Genomic DNA, 20,785 nt, shown 5'->3' on the forward strand with positions numbered 1-20,785 from the left:
ATGGCACAGTGGATTCCCCCCGTAACTGTTCTACTTACATTTGCTGGCGTGCTTGGTAGTAGGCTCTGCCCACCTGCCTGGACATCATCACATCTGTTTTTGATGTGTTCATGCGCAGAAGGTCCTGCGCATGTATGGAGGTGGCATGTGTGAGCGGAGCGCGCCTCTCACATTTGCGAACTGGTAGCGAAGGTAAGTAGATTTCACCCCTGGAGTCAGCCTATTGCTCCCAACAATCTGGGTCCTCGTTTTTCCGACTTCAGAAGGATGAAAGGCTTAGTCAACCTTGAGCCAGTGAGAATCAAATTGCTGAACTGTTGGCAGCTGGCAGTCGGCAGAATTGCATTCTAACCATTGTGCCACCAGGGCTCAGTATAAATGGAACATGTGTGTGTCCTTGCCTTCTACTCATGCAAGTTGGAAGGTGCATGCATGTGCTCACCCACAATCTCCATGCGGTCAGCAGAAGTAGCCTGCAGTATTGCATTCTAACCACTGTGCCACCACAGTTCTTTATGCCACATATAACTTGAGAGATTTTTAGATCCGTGGTCCCCCCAACCTTTTGGGCACCAGGGAGCGGTTTCATGGAGAAAGGTTTTTTCCGTGGACCGAAGGGGTGTGTGGTTTCACGTGGTGCCTGCATTCCGTGGCTGGGGCTTGTTTGCACGGCCCAGTTTATGACATGTTGCGTCCCAGTGCGTGTCCACCGACCGGGGGGTTGGAGATCCCTGTTTTAGATGATATTCTGATGCTTTGATGATAAATATATTTCTCAGTTGATTTTAAACACTCCATGCTACTTTGCATTGGAATGTATAGGTAGTCCTTGACATACAACAGTTCATTTAATGACTATCCAAAATTACAACAGCACTGAAAAAGGTGACTTACGACTGCTCTTCATACTTACATGACCATTGCAACATCCTCAAGAGATCATGAGATCAAACCTCAGAGTCTTGCCAATGGACTCATATTTATGACGGTTGCAGTGTCCTGGGGTCATGTGATCCTTTTTTGTGACCTTATGACAAGCAAAGTCAACGGGGGGCACCAGATTCATTTAACGGCCATCTTACTAAATTAACAACTGCAGTGATTCACTTAACAACTGTGGCAAGAAAGGTTGTAAAAGGGGACAAAATTCACTCAACAAACACTTTGCTTAGCAATGGAAATGTTGAGCTCAGCTGTATTCGTAAATGGAGGACTTCCTGTATTAGGATGAACCTATAAAATACAACTTGACAGTATATGATAAAAGCGAAAGACCATTTCTTTTTAAAGTCATTTTGTAAGGGCTGTTTCTGTCTCAGTCAATAGTTTTTGTCCTTTTCTTCAGTATAAACGCAATCCTCTCCTCAAAAAAAAAAAAAGAGTAAATAATCAAAATATTACTGGTTGAAACCTGTTTATATTGGCTTATATTGTTATTGAAGAGCCAAATACTGCTGATTAATTGCATAATTGTTTTTACCGAATTTAAATTCTAGATTGCCCATTTCACTTATATCCATTATGGAACAGAAGATGATGTATATGACATTTTCACAAAAACTCCCATCTACTTATTCACCAGACGTTTTGCTACTTAACTCCACGAAGATAACTACATCTCATGTTTCTTAGATCACACTTAGACCTGATACCAACTGGACAGCGAGACTCATAAAATTATTTGTGGTCCAGATCTGGCCTATTTAGGTTGTCAAAGTGCTGGGAATGAGGCCTTCAAATTAGAATTAGAATTTGAAAGCTGAGATTCTTGGCTTTTTTTAACTCTTAAAACCCCACAGCTTATTGAATCATATGACTGAGGTTTGGCTTAACCAGCCAAATGAAAGATTCATATGCAGAAATAAAATTCCTCTCTATTGCAATATGCTTTGGGCAACAACAAGAAAGAAGAAACAGCAGATTCTAGATGGACATTGCAAATTAAGGCTTGATATCTCAGACTATTCTAGCAAAGGAACCTTTAAGCTTTCTTCAAACTCAGATTGACACTTTACCTCAGACAAACTCTTGAAGTGGACCAAATAAAAACATACCAGAGGTGTCAAACTTGCATGGTCACAGTGGCGTCACATGATGTATTGCGACTCCCCCCCTCACTAAACCGGGCATGGCCAGCACATGGCACATCCGGGTTGCGGGCTATGAGTTTGACAGCCTTGGTCTATAGTGAACCCGCAGTAATTCTCCATATTCTTACTAATTAAAATGAGAAAGACACAAGTGAATGAACTTGAATTATTATACAGACATCAAATACCATGTTATCAGTGGTGGGATTCAATTTTTTTTAGTACCGGTTCTGTGGGTGTGGCTTGGTGGGGTTGGCTTGGCTTGGTGGGCATGGCAGGGGAAGGATATTGTAAAATCTCCATTCCCTCCCCACTCCGGGGAAGGTTACTGCAAAATCCCCATTTCCTCCCGATCAGCTGGGACTCGGGAGGCAGAGAATAGATGGGGATGGGGCCAGTCAAAGGTGGTATTTACCGGTTCTCCGAACTACTCAAAATTTCCACTACCGGTTCTCCAGAACTGGTCAGAACCTGCTGAATCCCAGCTCTGCATGTTATCCATTTGTCTGTTCTGTTCAGGTCTTCTGTAGGTGATAATGTATTAAAGGGGGTGCATGTGAGAGTTAGGATCCTATCTCCTTGTGTCACTCCCAGTGTTATTCAGTGTCTCTAGGGCCGGGGTGTCAAACTCATGGCTAACGCGCTGGGTGCATCATGAGCCGACCACGCCTACCCCTGGTTTAGCGAAGGGGGGGAAAGTTGTGATACATCATGTGATGAAAAAGTGACATCGCAAGTTTGACACCCCTGCTCTAGGGAAACTGTGTAATATCACAATGGAGAGTGATTCTAAATGAAGTTCCATGCATCCATTCATTTGACTGGATGGAAGGGTGGGGACAACAACTATGCCCTTCATCATCTCTCCATGTGCATTTTCTTATGTCCAAACCTTACAAAGTTACTCCATGACCAAGACCTCCAAGGCCCCTTCCAGCCCTACGATTCTAAGTGTAAAGTAGGGCATTCAAAGGCAAAACCTGGAAACATTAAGAGTGATAGGAAGAAAGAAAAAAAGGGGAAAAAGTAGTCCTGATGTCATATCTGTTATCTACCGTGTTTTCCCCAAAATAAGACAGGGTCTTATTTTCTTTTAACCCCCGAAATAAGCACTTGGCCTTATTTCTGGGGAGGTCTTATTATTTTTGAGGTGCAGGAGGTGGCGAGCTTAGTCACCTCATGGCTACTGCTGTGTTGCAATATTTCTGGGGGGGGTATTTTTGGGGAAGGACTTATTTTAGCACATACGCTCAAAAGCACGATTGGGCATTATTCGGGGAGGTCATATTTTCAGGGAAACAGGGTATGCAGGAAAAAACCCCACATCTTCACTTTTTCTGCCTTTGTATGTGTATGTGTGTGCATGTACCTTTGAGGCAGTCTTGACTCATCCTTGATTAATCCCATTATTACTTGGTGAGACTTTCAAAAGTGGCAAGCTCTTTCCTCCTTCCTAAGGCCCAAGGTCACCCATCTGGCTCTGTGCCTATGGTGCTACTGGAACTCATGGTCTCTCAGCTTCTATCCTACCCACCATAACAAACTAACACCTTTTCCTGCCCTTTCCTATTTCCCATTGTTGGGCCTAACATTTCTGATAGTTTGCTTTCTATCAGACTGAAATCATCTCTCTCTCTCTCTCCCTCTCTCTCCCTCTCTCTCCCTCTCTCCCTCTCTCTCTCTCTCTTTGTGTCTCTGTGTGTGTGTATTGAGGGAGGAGGGCTCCAAATACCAAAATTTCTAATCTGGCTGGAAGCTTGATTAGAACAGAATAGAATTCTTTATTAGCCAAGTGTGATTGGACACACAAATAATTTGTCTCTGCTGCATAGTATCTTGTAGAGAATGTGCAGCTTAACAACTGACAAAGGCAAGGGGCCTTTTTAACAGCTAACTTTACGACTGTTGCCTTTATCATTTCTTTCACGACCAATTTAAGATCTTAAAGCAGTTTAAAATCTGGAAATCTGAAAAGAGAAGGGAAAACATTCCCTTTCTGTTTCTCCAATTGCTGAAATTGACACGCTTTATCTGTGCTTTATCTTTGTCGGAGGCTGGTCCTTCCAACCTAATTGTCTTCTCAGAAGGTTCAGTGAAGGTCATCTACAGGTGAACGGTATTTTTTTTTCCTTATTTGACCTCAACAATCTGAAAATCTCTGTCCGAGGTAGTCAGCTAAATAACATTTTAAAAACCATTTTTAGTTCGATCTCAAACATTCATGATTGATAGCAGTTTCCCCAATCAGGTGTCCTCCAAAAAGGTTGGTTTAAAGCTCCCAAGACATCCCAAGTCAACATGAAATAGTACCAGGCTGAAAAATGCTAAAGATTCTGATTTATGAAGTAGGATTGCATAAGTATTATTTCTACTGTGCATTTTTTCCCATCCCTGTGTGTATTGATTTCTTTATTGGTGTGTTTTTATTACAGGTTTCAATTGATTTATTATGCCTCTACTTGTCTCTTTGAAGATGTTTTATTTGCACAGAAAAATGATCAATACATTCATAAGTAAACATGAACAGCAAGCTTTAAGCTTGCCCCGCGTAGCCTATCCCAAAGAAAAATGGAAAAATGCAGCTAATTGGGAAGACTATTCATCTGTCTGCTGTTTCTGCAGAAATGCAAAAATGAATCTGGTAGAGTCAGGGAGAGATAAATGTTCCCCTAAAATTTAACGGCATTGCACAGAATAGATGGTCTTGCAGTGAGATTTGCTGAGGGCTGAAGATCCAAGAATCACTTTGCAATTTCTGAGATCCTGAGTTCAATCAGAATAGAGCTGGAAGGGACCTTGGAATTCTCCCAGTCCAACCTCCTATTCAAGCAGGAGACTCTATACCTTTCAAACAAGCGGCTATCCAGTTTCTTCTTAAAAACCTCCAATGACGAAGCACCTACAACTTATGAAGGCAACCTGCTCTACTAGTTAATTGCTCTCACTGTTGGGAAGTTGCTCCTTAATTCCAGGTTGCTTTCTCCTTGATTATTTTCCATCCATTGTTTCTGTCCTCTGGTGCTTTAGAAAAATAAGTTGGCCCCCTCCTCTTTGTAGCAGCCCCTCAAATATTGAAATACTGCTATTGTGTCACCCCTAGTCCTTTTTTTTCACTAGACTTGCCAAACCCAAGTCCTGCAACTGTTCTTCCTATGTTCTAGTCTCCAGCCCTTTAATCATTTTAGTTGCTCTTCTTTGCACTTTTTCTTGAAGTCTCAACATCTTTTTGTAGAATGGTGAGCAAAACTGGATGCATTATTCCAGGTGTGATCTTAGTAAGGCTCCGTAAAGCAATATTAATACAGTAGAACCTCTGGTCACAAAGGCTTCTGACCACGACCAAATCGGGTTCCGACCAAAACATTCACATTTTTTTTCTGCAGCTGATTTCCCCTTCCACATCATTTTTTTAAAGCACCAAATTTCCAAAATTAGGCTTGGGTCATGACCAAATTGGTTTGTGACCAAAGTTACGGAATGGATTATGGTCATGACCGGAGGTTTTATTGTACGTGATTTTGACTCTATGCCTTTGTTTATACAACTAAGAATTGTTAGTTTTTTTGGCTACTGCCACACACTGCTGTTGCTCTAAAATGTTTGTCCCCCCCCCACTCTCAGCCCACTCCTTAATATAAAATGCTTATAGCCCAATTCTGCAAAATTACCCCATCCAGTGGTGGGATTCAGGCAGCTTGCACTTATTCAGGAGAACTGGTTGTTAACTTTCTAAGCAGTTCGAAGAACCGGTTGTTGGAAGACATCTTATTTTGTTTTTTTCCACTGAACAGGGCTAATCCTGTAAGGAAGGCAGGAAGGAAACATTCTGGTGTTGTTTCTAGCCTAATCTTTATTGCCCTGCTTACGGAAACTGCCTCTCCGGTTAACCCTTATTACATTGTAACAGCTAAGGTGAAGTGCCCATCGACCTGAGTGACATTGAGTTGGTTGACCATGCCTACACAGTCACATGAGTCTCTTTGAGAGTGGGCGGCATACAAATTAAAGAAATCAAATCAATCAATCAATCACATGACCACTGCCTACCCAGCTGGACATTGGGGCAGAGAACCAGTTGTTAAATTATTTGAATCCCACCACTGACCCCATCCCATAATGTGGCACACCATAAGAATTTATGATAGTTCAACTCACTCTTGTTGGCTGAAATATCTAAAGAATGTATTGAAGTTGGTCTATTTGGGTTGGCCTTTTTCAGCTTTCTAAAATGCATTTTAAAAAATCTCTCCTTCCTTGCTGGAGAACAATTTAATGGCACTCTTGCGAATGTCCCCGGTAGAGACATGAAAGGTTCAAATTCTATTTTATAGCTTGGGTTTGAGTCTAGCAAGGTCAGACAGCATATTAGGAGTGTATTTTTATATTGGTAAAACATTTTGGGGTAGTTTTTTTTTTTTTTTTTTTTGCTTTTCCCCAAAGGACCTTTTCTTTTTTTAATTTAATGCTGCTAAAATCAAGCTTTTTGGAGTCGTTCTCCATCATTTTGGAGAGAAAGAGCTGAACCAGTGGGTTGAAACAACAAGGAAACAGATTTAGGGTAGATATTAGGATGAATTTTCTGATGGTAATTGCTACCAATGTGTGAAAGAAGGGATAAGCTGTTTCATGTTTTCGTTCCAGCTCTTCAAAGAGAGACTGGATAGCTCCCTGTTCAATATATTGTATGAAATTCTTCACTCATCATGGATTGGACAAGATGACCTGAGATATCTCTGATTCTGTGGTTCGGTACAATGGTTCCAAGAAGGCAATGCTCTCCTTGCATAAGCATGAAAACAATGCTACCTATCACATTCACTTACAATGCACCTCTGCAACTCTTTATTGAGTATCTAGAGGATAGAATAGAACAACAGAATTGGAAGGGACCTTGGAGGTCTTCAAGTCAATCCCACTGCATAGGCAGGAAACCCTATATCATTTCAGACAAATGGTTGTGGTGGTGGAATTTTTTTCTAAGGGGTAAAAAAAAGGAATAAACCACAGTTGAAGACTGATTGCCAAACACCATTCCCTATGCTTAATGTAGTTATAAAACAAGGTTTCTTGTCTTAACTGGTATGAAATGTGAATTCCTTAATTAAACTTTATCAGAGAGAGATGCATTATGCATATGGACACTTAACAACAATAAGTGCTTATTTAATGATGAGCAGAGCACTAAAATGGAATCTATTGTAAAGTTAATTGGGAATTGAAATGATTGCACTTTAATGTGACAAGCAGGGGATTACTTATTTCAGTAGTCGGTATGTGCAATTTTCTCCCAAAAGGGGGGGAAAAAATCTGTCAAATTGCTCTTCTCATGTTTTCTCTTAAGAGTAACATATTATGTATTGGAAATGCATATTTTGCAGCTACACTGCTTTAAGCCTGCCACCTGCCCCATCTGGCCTTTTGATCTCTGATTGATCCCTCAATTCATACAATGGCCAAAAGAGGGATGAAGAAGAAATCTGACATGGACTTTGTGGAAGGGATTTGGAGCCAGCTGCTCCAAGGGACTGGCCTACCCGAAGGCTGTGGAGCAAGTCGGAGCTCTACACAACTCTCTTGCCCATTTGTGAATGACTGCGAAAAAGAATACGTGTCTGAAAATTGCACACAAAAGATATATTGGTGTCGTTATGGTGTCATGTCTTTCCTTTGGCCCCTTCACAAAATCAGTGGGAGGATCAACTTTCAAAATAATGGTCTTTCAATTTCAACCAGAAAGAGTTGAAACCAGGTAGTCCTTGACTTATGACCACAATTGAGCCCAACATTGACGTTGCTAAGTGAGAAATTTGTTGTGAGCTTTGCCCATTTGACCACCTTTCTTGCTACATTTGTTAAGTGAATCACTGCAGTTGTTAAATTAGTCACACGGTTGCTAAGTGAATTTGGCTTCCCCATTGACTTTGCTTGTTAGAAAGTTGTAAATGATCATCACATGACCCCGGGGGACATTGCAATCATCATAAATGTGAGCTTGTTGTTAAGTATCTGAATTTAAATCACATCGATGAGGATGCTGCAATGGTCATAAGTATGAAAAATGGTCATAAGTCACTTTTTCCAGAGCCATTGTAACTTTGAATGGTCACTAAGTGAACTGTTGTAAGTCGAGGACTGCATATACATCAGAGGTGTCAAACTCGATTTCATTGAGGGCCACCTCACGGTTGTGTTTGACTTTGGGGAGCCAGATGGACATGGCTAGGGTGGGCGTGGCCAGCTTGATGTCACTCGTGTCAGGGGGCCATTGTGGTGGCCTGAGTGGTCCTCCCCAAGTTCAGTTTTCACTGGCAGAGGGTTGCAGGAGTCCATCGTAGCCAAAAACAGAGCTTAGGAGGGCTGTGTGCCATTTTCGCTGGCAGAAGCACTGAGGGCCGGTTCCTTCGCTGTTTCCAGGGCAGCCCCATGGGCCAGATCTAAGCACCCTGTGGGCCGGATCTGGCCCCTGGCCTTGAGTTTGACACCCCTGATGTACATGATCACAGAAGGTTACTTACCAGCCTGTCCAAGCTGGTGCCAGCAGCAGTTGTTGGTCTTTCTTCTGGGTTATAAGGTCGAAAGCGAGGGTTGAAGTTTTCAGGAATGGATCGAGAAGATCTTACGCCTGGAGCTGGTTTAGGCTGGCCACACCCTTGGAAAACCTACAAGAATAATGTTCAGTTACACACAAAAGAACCACTGAAATAAAAAATTCAATATAATTCATTTTCTGACTAGATACTGAAAAACCTAGCCTATGTCACAAAGCTTGAAACATTTGAATCAGTAGATTTTTTTTAACTTGCTATGCAAAACTTTAGTGGATTTATTTGTTAAAGGTCATCAATCAACTGGTATACTGTAATTTTAGAAATTTCAGTTAGCATTATCTAAATCTGAACTGCAAGCTCCTATCTGCTGTATCAGATAGGCTTTGGTCAGGGATGGGTTCCTGCCAGCATCGCTACCGGTTCGGCTTGGAAAAAAAAAAAAAGCGCACACGCGCTCTGCACGCATGCACATATGCACCTTAAAAGGTCTGCACATGCGTACAGAATTAGAAAAGGAAAAAAATACATTTTTCCAATGAAGTTTGTTCTGTGCATGTGCAGAACAGAAAATCAAGATGGCGCCGCCGAGCATAGAACCGGTTTTGGTGCATGTCCGGCCAAGTTACTACCTACTCATCCGAACTGTTAAGAACCTACCTCTGGCCTTGGTTCATGAATGCCATGTTTGAAAGGTTCTGGTTTGGTTTTCAATCCACACATAGGCTGAACAATGACTTGCTAATCTCACTAGGAATGGTTACGGTGGCCTATAGGTGGAGCTCTCGCCTCACAATCAGGAGGCTGTGTCTTTGATTCTTGGTAGAGGCAGATAACTCTCTCTCTGGGCACACTGAGAATATATCTGCTGAACAAAACTCTGCATTGGCAACAGGAAGGGCATCTGGCCAGTAAATACTCAGCTCCATTCAGTTGCCCAGATGCCACTCCACAAGGGATGATGGCAGTGGTGGGATTCAAATAATTTAACAACTGGTTCTCTGCTGTCATGACCAGGTGAATAGGTGGGGCTCAGTGGTCATGTGACTGGGTGCGCGTGACAAACTCAACATCACTCAGGTCGAGGGGCACTTCGCCTTCGCTGTTACAATGTAATAAGGGTTAAGCGGAAAGGCAGTTTCTGTAAGCAGGGCAATAAAGATTAGGTTAGAAACAACACCAGAATTTTTCCTTCCTGCCTTCCTTACAGGATTAACCCTGTAAAGTGGGGAAAAAACAAAAGGAGATTTCTTCCAACAACCGATTCTCCAAACTGCTTAGAAAGTTAACAACCGGTTCTCCCGAATAGGTGCGAACTGGCTGAATCCCACCACTGGATTATGGGATTGTTAAATGAAGATGATGACCTGTTGCTAGTCTCACTATTCAGCAGATTTGTTCTGGAATTTCACAACTGCCCCATTTTCCATGAAAATGCAATCTTTTTAGCAACAACTGCCTATTTCATAACCAATTTTATAATACTATACAGGAATACAAACTCAGTGATTGAGACCTTTTTTTTTAATGAACATGCTCTGCTTCCTAAATAGAACAGAACTGAGCTAGGAAATATTCAGGATAAAACCAGACAGGCTGCCATTTGTACAAGCCCTACTAATGTTTGGTCAAAAAATGGCATTTACATCAATAAAGGAAAAATCATAATATATGATTTTAAGATATAATAATATATTTAAGAGCCAAGGTGGCGCAGTGGTTAAATGCAGCACTGCAGGCTACTGCTAGATCAGCAGGTCAGCGGTTCAAATCTCACCGGCTCAGGGTTGACTCAGCCTTCCATCCTTCCATCCTTCCGAGGTGGGTAAAATGAGGACCCAGATTGTTGGGGGCAATATGCTGACTCTCTGTAAACCGCTTAGAGAGGCCTGAAAGGCCTATGAAGCGGTATATAAGTCTACTGCTATTGCTATTGCTATATGTCCCGAGAGTCACAATACTGTGGAATACAAAATAGGGGCAATAAACAGACTTAGGTTTAAATAGAATAGTGGAAAAAGCTTCCAACTCCAAGTAAATATTAATATTCCATAGACAGAAGGAAGCACATATGATTGATTATGAATGGCTGAGGATTATGACTTATCATAATACCTCCAGTATAGCTTATGATACAGTTAGGTGAGCCTAGGAGACTTGAAATTAGGAAGAAGTTAAGCCAATTGATGCTACTTATCGTTAAATCAGAGACTCTACCAAAATGCTACAAATTACAGTTGGCTATATACTGAGATCAGATAGGGCTGGAGATATATGGATCTAGATGAATAATTTCTCCCATTTTTTAAACATGTTTGATATTAAAAGCTGGTGACACTGATGTACCGTATTTTCACCCATATAACCCGCGGGTTATATGCGGTTTTTACATGCACAGCGCCCCCCTGCGGGTTATATGCGTGGGCGGGGTATACAGAAAATATTTTACACGATCGGAGGCTTACACGATCGGAGGCTTGCTTCTTTCTCCGTTTCTTCCCCCACCCCGATCTCAGCTGTTTCCTTCTCCTCCGTTCCTTTCCTCTTCCCCAGCGTGCGCAGGGTTCTTTCTCCGTTTCTTCCCCCACCCCGATCTCAGCTGTTTCCTTCTCCTTCGTTCCTTTCCTCTTCCCCAGCGTGCGCAGGCTTCTTTCTCCGTTTCTTCCCCCACCCCGATCTCAGCTGTTTCCTTCTCCTTCGTTCCTTTCCTCTTCCCCAGCGTGCGCAGGCTTCTTTCTCCGTTTCTTCCCCCACCCCGATCTCAGCTGTTTCCTTCTCCTTCGTTCCTTTCCTCTTCCCCAGCGTGCGCAGGCTTCTTTCTTTCTCCGTTTCTTCCCCCCCCATCTCAGCTGTTTCCCTTCTCTTTTACTCGCCGCGGGTTATATGCGTGTGCGGGTTATCTGCGTGTGCGGGTTATCTGCGTGGGCGGGTTATATGCGTGGGCGGGGTATACGGGAAACATTTTACACGATCCAGAAAACCCGCGGGTTATATGCGTGTGCGGGTTATCTGCGTGGGCGGGTTATATGGGTGAAAATACGGTATATGGGTGACCCTGTCATGATCTTCTCAGACATTTTGCCAAGAAAGTAATTTATGAGTACATGAAGAAATAAGGCATTTGTGCTCCTAGATCAAATGATACTAATGGAAAAAGTGTTGGCTGAAATAGTGGGAAGCAATAGGAACTTTGTGAGAAAGTGACCAAGTCATTTGAGCTCCATTCAAGATTCTAAAAGAATTGAAGTACAGCCATACATACTAGTTTTCATGGAAGCCAATATTAATAAGCTTAGAGAAATACTAGGTGGGAACTTATGGATACAAATCCTAGGTCAGAAGGCCCAAAGATGGCTTCTAAACAGCATGCTTTTTTGGGGTAGCAATAGCAATAACACTTAGACTTATATACGCTTCACAGTGCTTTACAGCGCTCTCTAAGCAGTTTACAGAGTCGCCATATTGTCCCCCAACAATCTGGGTCCTCATTTTACTGCCCTCGGAAGGATGGGAGGCTGAGTCAACCTTGAATCGGTTAGGATTGAACTGCTGGCAGTCAGCAGAATTAGCCTGCAATACTGCATTTTAGCCACTGTGCCACCACAGCTCTTATAGAGGATATATTCTCACCATGGAGCCTAAATCCTATTGCTAAGGCAAGGTGAACCTCGATCAAGGATATTTGCAAACAAAATGATGCCTTCCACAGGAAATCAAAAAATAAACTTCCTTGCAAACATTCCATTCAGTGACCTGCATGGCTCCAGTTGGGCTCCTTCCTATATGCCTGGAGACTCTGGCCTCTATGACCATTTATATTTCTCCTGTGACATCTTTTTTCTTCTTCTAAAAATAGAGCTAGTTTAATGTAGTGGTTAAGACTCCAGGCTACAAACCAGGGGACAGTGAGTTCTAGTCCAGTCTTAGTAGTGGTGAAATTCAATATTTTTTACTACCAGTTCTGTGGGTGTGGCTTGGTGGGCGTGGTTTGGTGGGCGTGGCAGAGGAAGGATGCTGCAAAATCTCCATTCCCACCCCATTCTGGGGCCAACCAGAGGTGGCATTTGCAGGTTCTCCGAACTACTCAAAATTTCTGCTACCAGTTCTCCAGAACCTGTCAGAACCTGCTGGATTTCATCCCTGAGCCTTAGGCATAAAAGCCAAACTGTCCTTGGGCCAGTCTCTCTCTCTCTCAGTCCTAGAAAGAAGAAGGCAAGTGAAAACCACTTCCAAAAATGCCTTGCCAAGCACACTATATGGATTAATTCCATCAGTCGTTGAGAATCAAAAACAGACTCAAAGAACAAATGAACACGTAAACAAACTTTTCTAGCACTCCGTCCCTTTACTTCCATTCAACATTCCACCCAAGTCTTGGCATTGCATTTTAGGAAGGATAATGACAAATTGGAGACTGTTGAAGGAGAAAAAGCAGGCTGATACTGGGTCAGTAGGCGGAAAAAAATCCCATGAAAAACAGATCACACACACACACATACACACATGCACATTTTCAAATACCTGTAGGGATGTCATAGAGTTGAATCATAATTTGTGATTGTTAAGAATTGCTCAATAGAGGAACAGACTTTAAAAAATATTCTTTGTGATATTTAGACTAAAGTTGGAAAAGTAGCTGTTGAGGATGATTTAGCAGTGGATTCGTGGCTCAGGGTCGGGGGGTGAAATGCTACCAGTTCACCTGAACCAGTAGTAAAAAAATGCTACCTGTTCAGGCGAACTAGCAGTCAGCTGTGTGATAATCAACTGTGCCGCGCGACTTATATTCGTTAGAAATCACCCGGCACAGCTGATTGTTGCCAGCTGATCATCAGAACTTTTTTCTTTTAACTTTTTAAAGTATATTTTAAAACTACAAGTTCACCCGAAGGGGAAAAATGCATTAAAAAAGTAAAGAAAAAGTGCTGATGATCAGCTGTGCAACAATCAGCTGTGCCACATGATTTATATTTGCTAGAAAGCAGAATCTAAATCGTGCAGCACAGCTGTCCCCTCCCCCTTTTCGCTGTTCTACTTACCTTTGCAGACTCAGAAAAGGCTTCTTAGTGCCTGCAGTGTACACGTGAAGCAAACTGGTAGCAGATTTCAGAGCATTTCACCCCTGGTCAGGGTGCTAGTTGGTCTATGTGATGACAATACCAACTTTATACTCTGTGATGCTATGAAAGTGATTGCGGTCCTAGAAATGTACATAGACGGTTTTCAAATTATCAAGAAAAAGGAACATGAATGCAACACAGCCTTCTGATTTGCTATCTATTCCAAACATTTAATAGCAAAAAATGATACCTTTCCAGTCACATGCACACTGTTTTCTTGCATGTTCATTATGGCTTCAGAAATTTTGACATCAATGGGATCCATAACTGACTCAATGTTGAATGGTCCCTCTAGTCTGTCAGCTACCAAAAGCATGGCATCTGTTGAAGAACAAACGGGTCGGTCATTAGATAATCAGTAACTGTGGAACTTCACACGTTATGCTTAATCTTGCAATTATCTCAGGACAAAGAAATGAAAACAAGCCGCTCTCTTATTTGCTGCCCAGAATTCACAGAACGCTTGGACAAATGAAGCAGATTTTTAAACAGGTCCTCATAGTGCAATCTTGGCTCCCAAAATCTGCATTGCTTTAACTACATTTCAGGTGTCTCATCCTAAATGTATTGCAGGTGTATCTGAATTACATTGAAAGTGTGTTTTTCAGCTGGTTGCCTGCTCTTAAAATATAGTTATGGGATGACTGTCTTCAGTGAAGACTCTCAATCTGCATAACATGTGTGTGTGTGTGTGTGTGTGTGTGTGTAGCAGGTGTGTTGCATGTTAAAGTTGGATGGCCAATGGCAGTTGTGAAAGTCCATGGATACTCAGCAAACAACAAGATTGCCTGTCCCACTGAGTCTCATTTTCCACTTCTCTTCTGAGTCACCACTGTTGTGATCATGTGGATGAACAGGAGAGTTAATTTCTTATGCAATTATTCCCTCTACACCCCCCCTCCATCCTTTGTTAACCTCACTTGAGAGAAATGAGAATAAATTTCCTTTTCCCATCCAATAAGTGCACCTATTCAAAGGAGTGCTTCTCCATTGCTATTCAGGACAAATGATTTTGACAAACAGCCACTTTGATCAAAAGAACCAGGGATGGGGATAAGTGCCTGGCTTTAGGCAGATAAGAAAAGCCAATAATCAATCTTTTTTTCTGTGTGTAGCCCCAAATTCCATAACTTTGTACACTATGCCCCAATGTAAAAATTCCTGATATATAGAAAAGCTCCAGCTAAGGAATAAGAAGCCGCTTAAAAGTTTTCTCCCCTAAAGCCATCTGCTGTCATCGGTACATTAGGAAAAAAAAAAGACAACTGAGAGTTGACAAACTGAATTAATTAAGAATGCACGTTCTACTTTCTCATGCAGCAAAGACAAAAGATTCTTTTGTCATGACACCTGAAACAGATAATTTGCTAAATAATTCATTCATAGATTTATCCATCATACAAATGAAACCTGATAGAAACGAACCCTTGGTGGATAAGTCTAGAGTTTTGCACAAGACACTGAAAACTTCAACTTGACATAGCAGGATCTTGTAATTAAAGCAGCTGTTCTCTTCAACCCCAAGGACTCCATTTCCTTGCAATACAAAATGGGATAAATATTGGATTCTTGCCAGGATGTACAGGTACAAGCCAAGTTTGATGCTTTGGGCTTTTTACAAAATGCAGCTTGATGTGGGAAGATACATTTTATGATACCACTGGGGCTACATAAGCTCATTTGTCTAATTACACACCATTCTCTGGGTGTGTAATACGAGGATGATGATGTACCCACACTGTCCTTGTTACAGTATGCCTCTGACAATCTGTACCACTGCCAGCTTATCCATCAACTTACTTAGTATTCTGGACCTTACAAGCGTTCCTTTACCCCAGCACAGAATTATTTTGCACCCCCTGGAACAGACTGAATGATAAATTCTGGGTCAAAGACTTTGTTAGCTAATCAGTCTTTTCAAACAATTTGCAGACATCTGAGGGCTCAGAACTAGATTTAGCATGACTACGTGCACACTGCCTTTAAAAAAGCAATCATAATTTAAAAGCAAAGATTTTGTTTAAATTTCTTTTTGTATCTTTGCATAAAACAGTTTGACTGGCATTAGTGTTTTTGTAGCTGAGGGGTCTTTGGTGTACTTTGGTGTACTTGGGGGTACAAACACTTCGTTTTCTTGTAGACATTTCATTATCCAAGCTAGGTAACATCATCAATGATAGGGTAGGCTCCCCTCGCACATACGTGTTAGTCGTTCCCGACCCTAGGGGGCAGTGCTCATCTCTGTTTCAAAGCTGAAGAGCCAGCGCTGCCCAAAGACATCTCCGTGGTCACATCTCCGGCATGACTAAATGCCAAAGGTGCATGGAATGCTGTGGTTCCTATTTTTCTACTTGCATTTTTATGTGCTTTCGAATTGCTAGGTTGGCAGAAGCTGGGACAAGTAACAGGAGCTCACTCCATTATGCAGTGCTAGGGATTCAAACCACCGAACTTTCTGATTGACAAGCTCAGCATCTTAGCCACTGAGCTACCGCATCCCTTGCTAGTGTAGGTAATGGATCATTTTTTTCCTGTGTTCCCCAACCCTGCTTTTTCTAGTGTAGTTTTCATTACCAATAGGTCATTAAATAATATGTCTTCTTTTAAAAATACACAGGCAATGCCTCGCAACAGTACTGATAATATCCAGGGAGGATAAGAGAAATTCCAGTGAACAGGCATACTCACTAGCACGCCTGTCATCTTGCGGTCTGTTTGGATTAGTAAATGGAAATAAAAAAACACATGATTTCTTAAACTTTTATTCAGCGATTAGTGGCTTCTGGATTTCTAGAACCTTTGACTAGCACAGAGATGTAAGAAAATCAGCTCTACATAGGGTTCATTTGTTTATCTAGCCAGCTATTTTGCTTCACTTATTCCAGTGAAGCTATGAAGAAAAGACACCTTCCTCCTTTCCGCTCTTGTCTTCAGAACATTTTTGATAAATTAACTTGAAGCAGAGATGTTCTCAAGTTGTCCTAGTTTTCATCTCTGCTGACCTGATATTTGAAGTTTGGTGTTGCTTTCGCTATTTCACTGCTGGGGAATCAGTCACTGTTTCTAGATCCTTCACACCAGTGGTGGTTTCTGGGTGGTACGGCCCGGTATGACCGTACCGGTGGTAGCTGGGAGCAGCGGTCACCATACCGGTACGATGGCTCGTTTGGCCCACCCACCCATCCACCCGTGTTCCTTACCTGTTTTTGAAGCAACAGGCCCAATTGCGCATGCACCGCACAGCGTGCGGTGCCTGAGCAACCTCCAACGAGTATCTGGGTGTCGCAGGGTGGTAGTGTGCACATGCGTTCACAGCACGCGTGCCCAACGAGGACGCCTGGCCCTGTGCGCAGCATACCGGTTGCGACGGGAGCCGGAACCCACCACTGGTTCATGCCACTATGCAATCTTCAGTGAGGTCTTGACCATAATTCAGTAAATCATTCTACACAGTAAATAATCTAAACTGAATCACACTGACATCTTAGATAAGCTCAGTGAAATCTTATGAGATCTTGCACAAGATAGTCAAGATACTAAAGCACTGAAATAACATTTGTAATCTCATGAAACCTCAGTGATTTTACATATGTTTTCTACTATTAATTTATTTTTTTATTGTGTCCATAAGTGAGTTTTGGAGTGGAATTCTGATTCTTTTTTTTAAAGTTTTTTTTTAAAAAAAATATATGAACATTTAATCTTTCCTTAAACAGTGTGTCATCTGGGTACAAATATCTCTGTATAATAACCATCAAAATTTACAACATCATTTTTGTTGATATTAATTATCTAATCTTAGAATTATAGTAAACAGTCATTGCACATAATGAACCTGTCCTCTTAAGGTATCTCTGAGAAAAATGTAATAACAATATTAAACATAATCATCATCATCAGAGTAACAATTATCATATTGTTTATATCTCTATCTTAACATATTTTCCACTCCTCTTTAATCTCCTTTTATTTCCAACTTCCATTTTTAATTCTCTAACCATTGATAAAATAATTCCCATATCACATAATATTCAGTTTGTTCTTTCTCCTTAATTTCCAGCGTTAATCTGTTCATTTCTGCATATTCTAATATTTTCCTATTTGATCCTGATATAGACAGGATAATGGTTTGGAACATCTTCTAACATCAGCTAGTCATTACTCGAGTAAAAACACTGCCCCCATTAATATTATTTCAGCACAATGGATGACTTTAGAAGGTGCTGTATGTTGGCTTCCGGGGGGCGTGGCCTGTTGCCGAGGAGGGCTCAACCGAGCTCCTCTCAGAGATCTGGTCTGTATATCTAAATAAGATCATAGATATCACCCCTTTTTGGCTAAGAAAGGGGCAGGGAGTAGCTCTGTATGCTAGGGTCTATTCATAATCCACAGCCTTTCTCTTTTTTTTTGGCTGTGGACAGAGATTAGATCCAGCGGGAGCGGAGCTTTTATCTCCAGCCAGTTCTTCTCAGCTGCCTTTTTTGGCAGTCCCAGACAGGCGAGCCCCCCCCCAGGACAAAGCAAAGTTTTTTCAAGCTAGGATTAATACGGGCGGGTCCCACTCCTGTGAGATTTATGCTTTTATTACTATCTTAAATACCAGCACCATTTGCCTTAGAGACTTCTTTGTCTAAACGGACTTCAAAATGGCGATTTCTCTCTGTTGGTGATTGATAGGGGATGTACTTAGCCGGTTTTACCTTCCTGCAGATCGCTCCTTAACAAAATAAATTCTTTTTCTTTGGAAACAGAGGGGAGCGAAAGCGCTGCTTATTTGCTTATTTATTATGGCACCCAGGTCAAAGAAGCGTCTTGCTACAAATGTGCCTAAAGAATCTAAAGAATTTATACTGGAATCACAGCCTTTGTCTCCTATGCCCTCTACTGGAGAATTTTTAACACAGGAATTTTTCTTTCAAATGTTTAATGATTTTAAACAAGAAATCAAGGAATTTGTATTGGAACTATATGATGATTTAAAGTCTAAAATTGACCAAATGAAGGCGAATATGTTCGCAGCCGTGTCTGCCCTGTCAGATTATTCTGCTGAAATAGAGAATAAATTGGAAAGCTTGGAGAAGGCTAATTTTAATTTGACTACTAATATTCAAATATTACAACAAAAAATTAGAGACACCGAAGAACAGCTCGTGATGATAAATTTTAATAGGAAGGCATTTGCAATAAGAGTTAGAGGACTCCGCGAAAAGGAGCAAGAGAATCTGAAACAGACCTTTGCTGAAGCCTTTAGCCATGCGGTGGGAAGCCCGGGACTTAACTTTGATTGGCAGATTCGGAAAATTTATCGCCAGAACTCGTTGGTAGCGGAACAGCGACAGCTCCCGAGGGACATAATTATATATTTCTCCACAAAAGAATCCAGAAACGCGATCGTGCAAAAGCTTCATAATAACAGTCTCCGAGTTGATGACCAGGACCTGATTGTCTTCAAAGAAATACCTTTCCAGATGTTGAGAGCAAGAAGAGATTATGCCTTTTTAACTAAAGAACTTAGAAATCAACAGATTCGGTACAGATGGGAGGCCCCAGCCGGCATTACGGTCACATTTGAGAATCAAAGATTTTGTCTTAACTCTGTTTCGGAGGCCCGAGATTTCTATTGTAGGACTTTGAAGGCGGGACTTCCTGACTCACTTGGAAAAGAGGAGAGACAAGAGGAAGGAGAAGGCAAGCGGCAGGCCGCGTGGCTGCAAGATGGAGGGGGTAGCCTTTCCTCCCTCGGAGAAGCAGAAAAGCGGAGATCGAGGATTTAGACATTTTAAAATATTTGCCAAAGTTGTGGACCGAATGGGGGTTTGCGACCTCTCTCCGGTAGAAAAAGCGGATTAATTCTTATTAGAAGGGAAAGTTGGGTGAAATTACTTTGAGCTAGATCTTAAACTAATGTCTGCATAAATTTGATAGTGGTAAATATCAGACAAGCAAGGGATGAGGGTAAAATATATGCGGAATGATTTACGTTGTTTAAATCCTATTAGAAGAGAAAGCCGGTTGGGATTATCTTAAGATAGATGTAAAATGAATGCGGAATGAATTATGTTGTTTAAATTTTGTTAGAAGGGACTACCTTAAAACAGAAGGTTAACTGACTTTTGTTGAAAGTATTATTTGAATATGTGGAATGATCCATGCTATTTAATTCTTACTAGAAGGGAAAGTTGGGTGAAATTACTTTGAGCTAGATCTTAAACTAATGTCTGCATAAATCTGATAGTGGTAAATATCAGACAAGCAAGGGATGAGGGTAAAATGCATGCGGAATGATTTACGTTGTTTAAATCCTATTAGAAGAGAAAGTCGGTTGGGATTATCTTAAGATAGAATGTAAACTGATTTTTGTGTAAAGTAATACTTGATCCACGCTGCTTAAACTTTACTAAGAAGGGAAAGCTTGGTTAGATTATTTTGAATTATTGTTTGAAAATGAGGTTAAGAAAGATTATTTACGCTGTTTAAATTTTATTAGAAGGGAAAGTTTGATTATTCTTCTGTAAAGTAATATTTGAATATGTGGCATGAACCACGTTGCTTAAATTTTATCGGAAGGGATTATTTTTGGTTAGATTGTATATTGATGCCTACACAAATCTGTATAAATGTTTATCTGAATATAAGGTTTAGGAAGAGGAACGGGAGAGTCTACAGAAGGTTGGGGTAAATAACAAAGAAGTAAGAGACGAGAATAAAATATAGATAGAATGACTTATACTATTTAAGCATAGATAAAGATGGGGGGCTGAGCTCAACACAAAGAGTGGTTTCTTTTTTTTCTTTTCTCTTTTCTTTTCTTTCTTTTTTCTTGTTTTTCTTTCCTTTAATATATTATTTTTATTTTTAATCCATACGAACACAAGATACTTTAGATAGAAGGCAGTGCCAGGTGTGGGCCCTGGGAAGTCGGGAGGATTAGGGATGGGGATCTATGGGGGGTGGGTGGGTGGGTGTTAATATAGTCTCAATAAGAACAAGAATGTACTTATATACGGTTGTTGTTTTTTTTTTGTTGTTG

The 20,785-nt window shown here is 41.3% G+C and overlaps 1 protein-coding gene across 1 annotated transcript in view; it reads right to left on the reverse strand.

Moving 5' to 3' along the window:
* GPC6 (glypican 6) overlaps positions 1-20,785 on the reverse strand; it is a 934,808-nt gene that overhangs the window by 59,400 nt on the left and 854,623 nt on the right. Inside the window, 2 exon segments of the mRNA XM_032226094.1 lie at positions 8,606-8,749; positions 13,946-14,076. Coding sequence (XP_032081985.1) covers positions 8,606-8,749; positions 13,946-14,076 — 275 coding nt within the window.

This window comes from Thamnophis elegans, chromosome 11 (genome assembly GCF_009769535.1).
Source record: "Thamnophis elegans isolate rThaEle1 chromosome 11, rThaEle1.pri, whole genome shotgun sequence".
Lineage (NCBI taxonomy): Eukaryota > Metazoa > Chordata > Lepidosauria > Squamata > Colubridae > Thamnophis > Thamnophis elegans.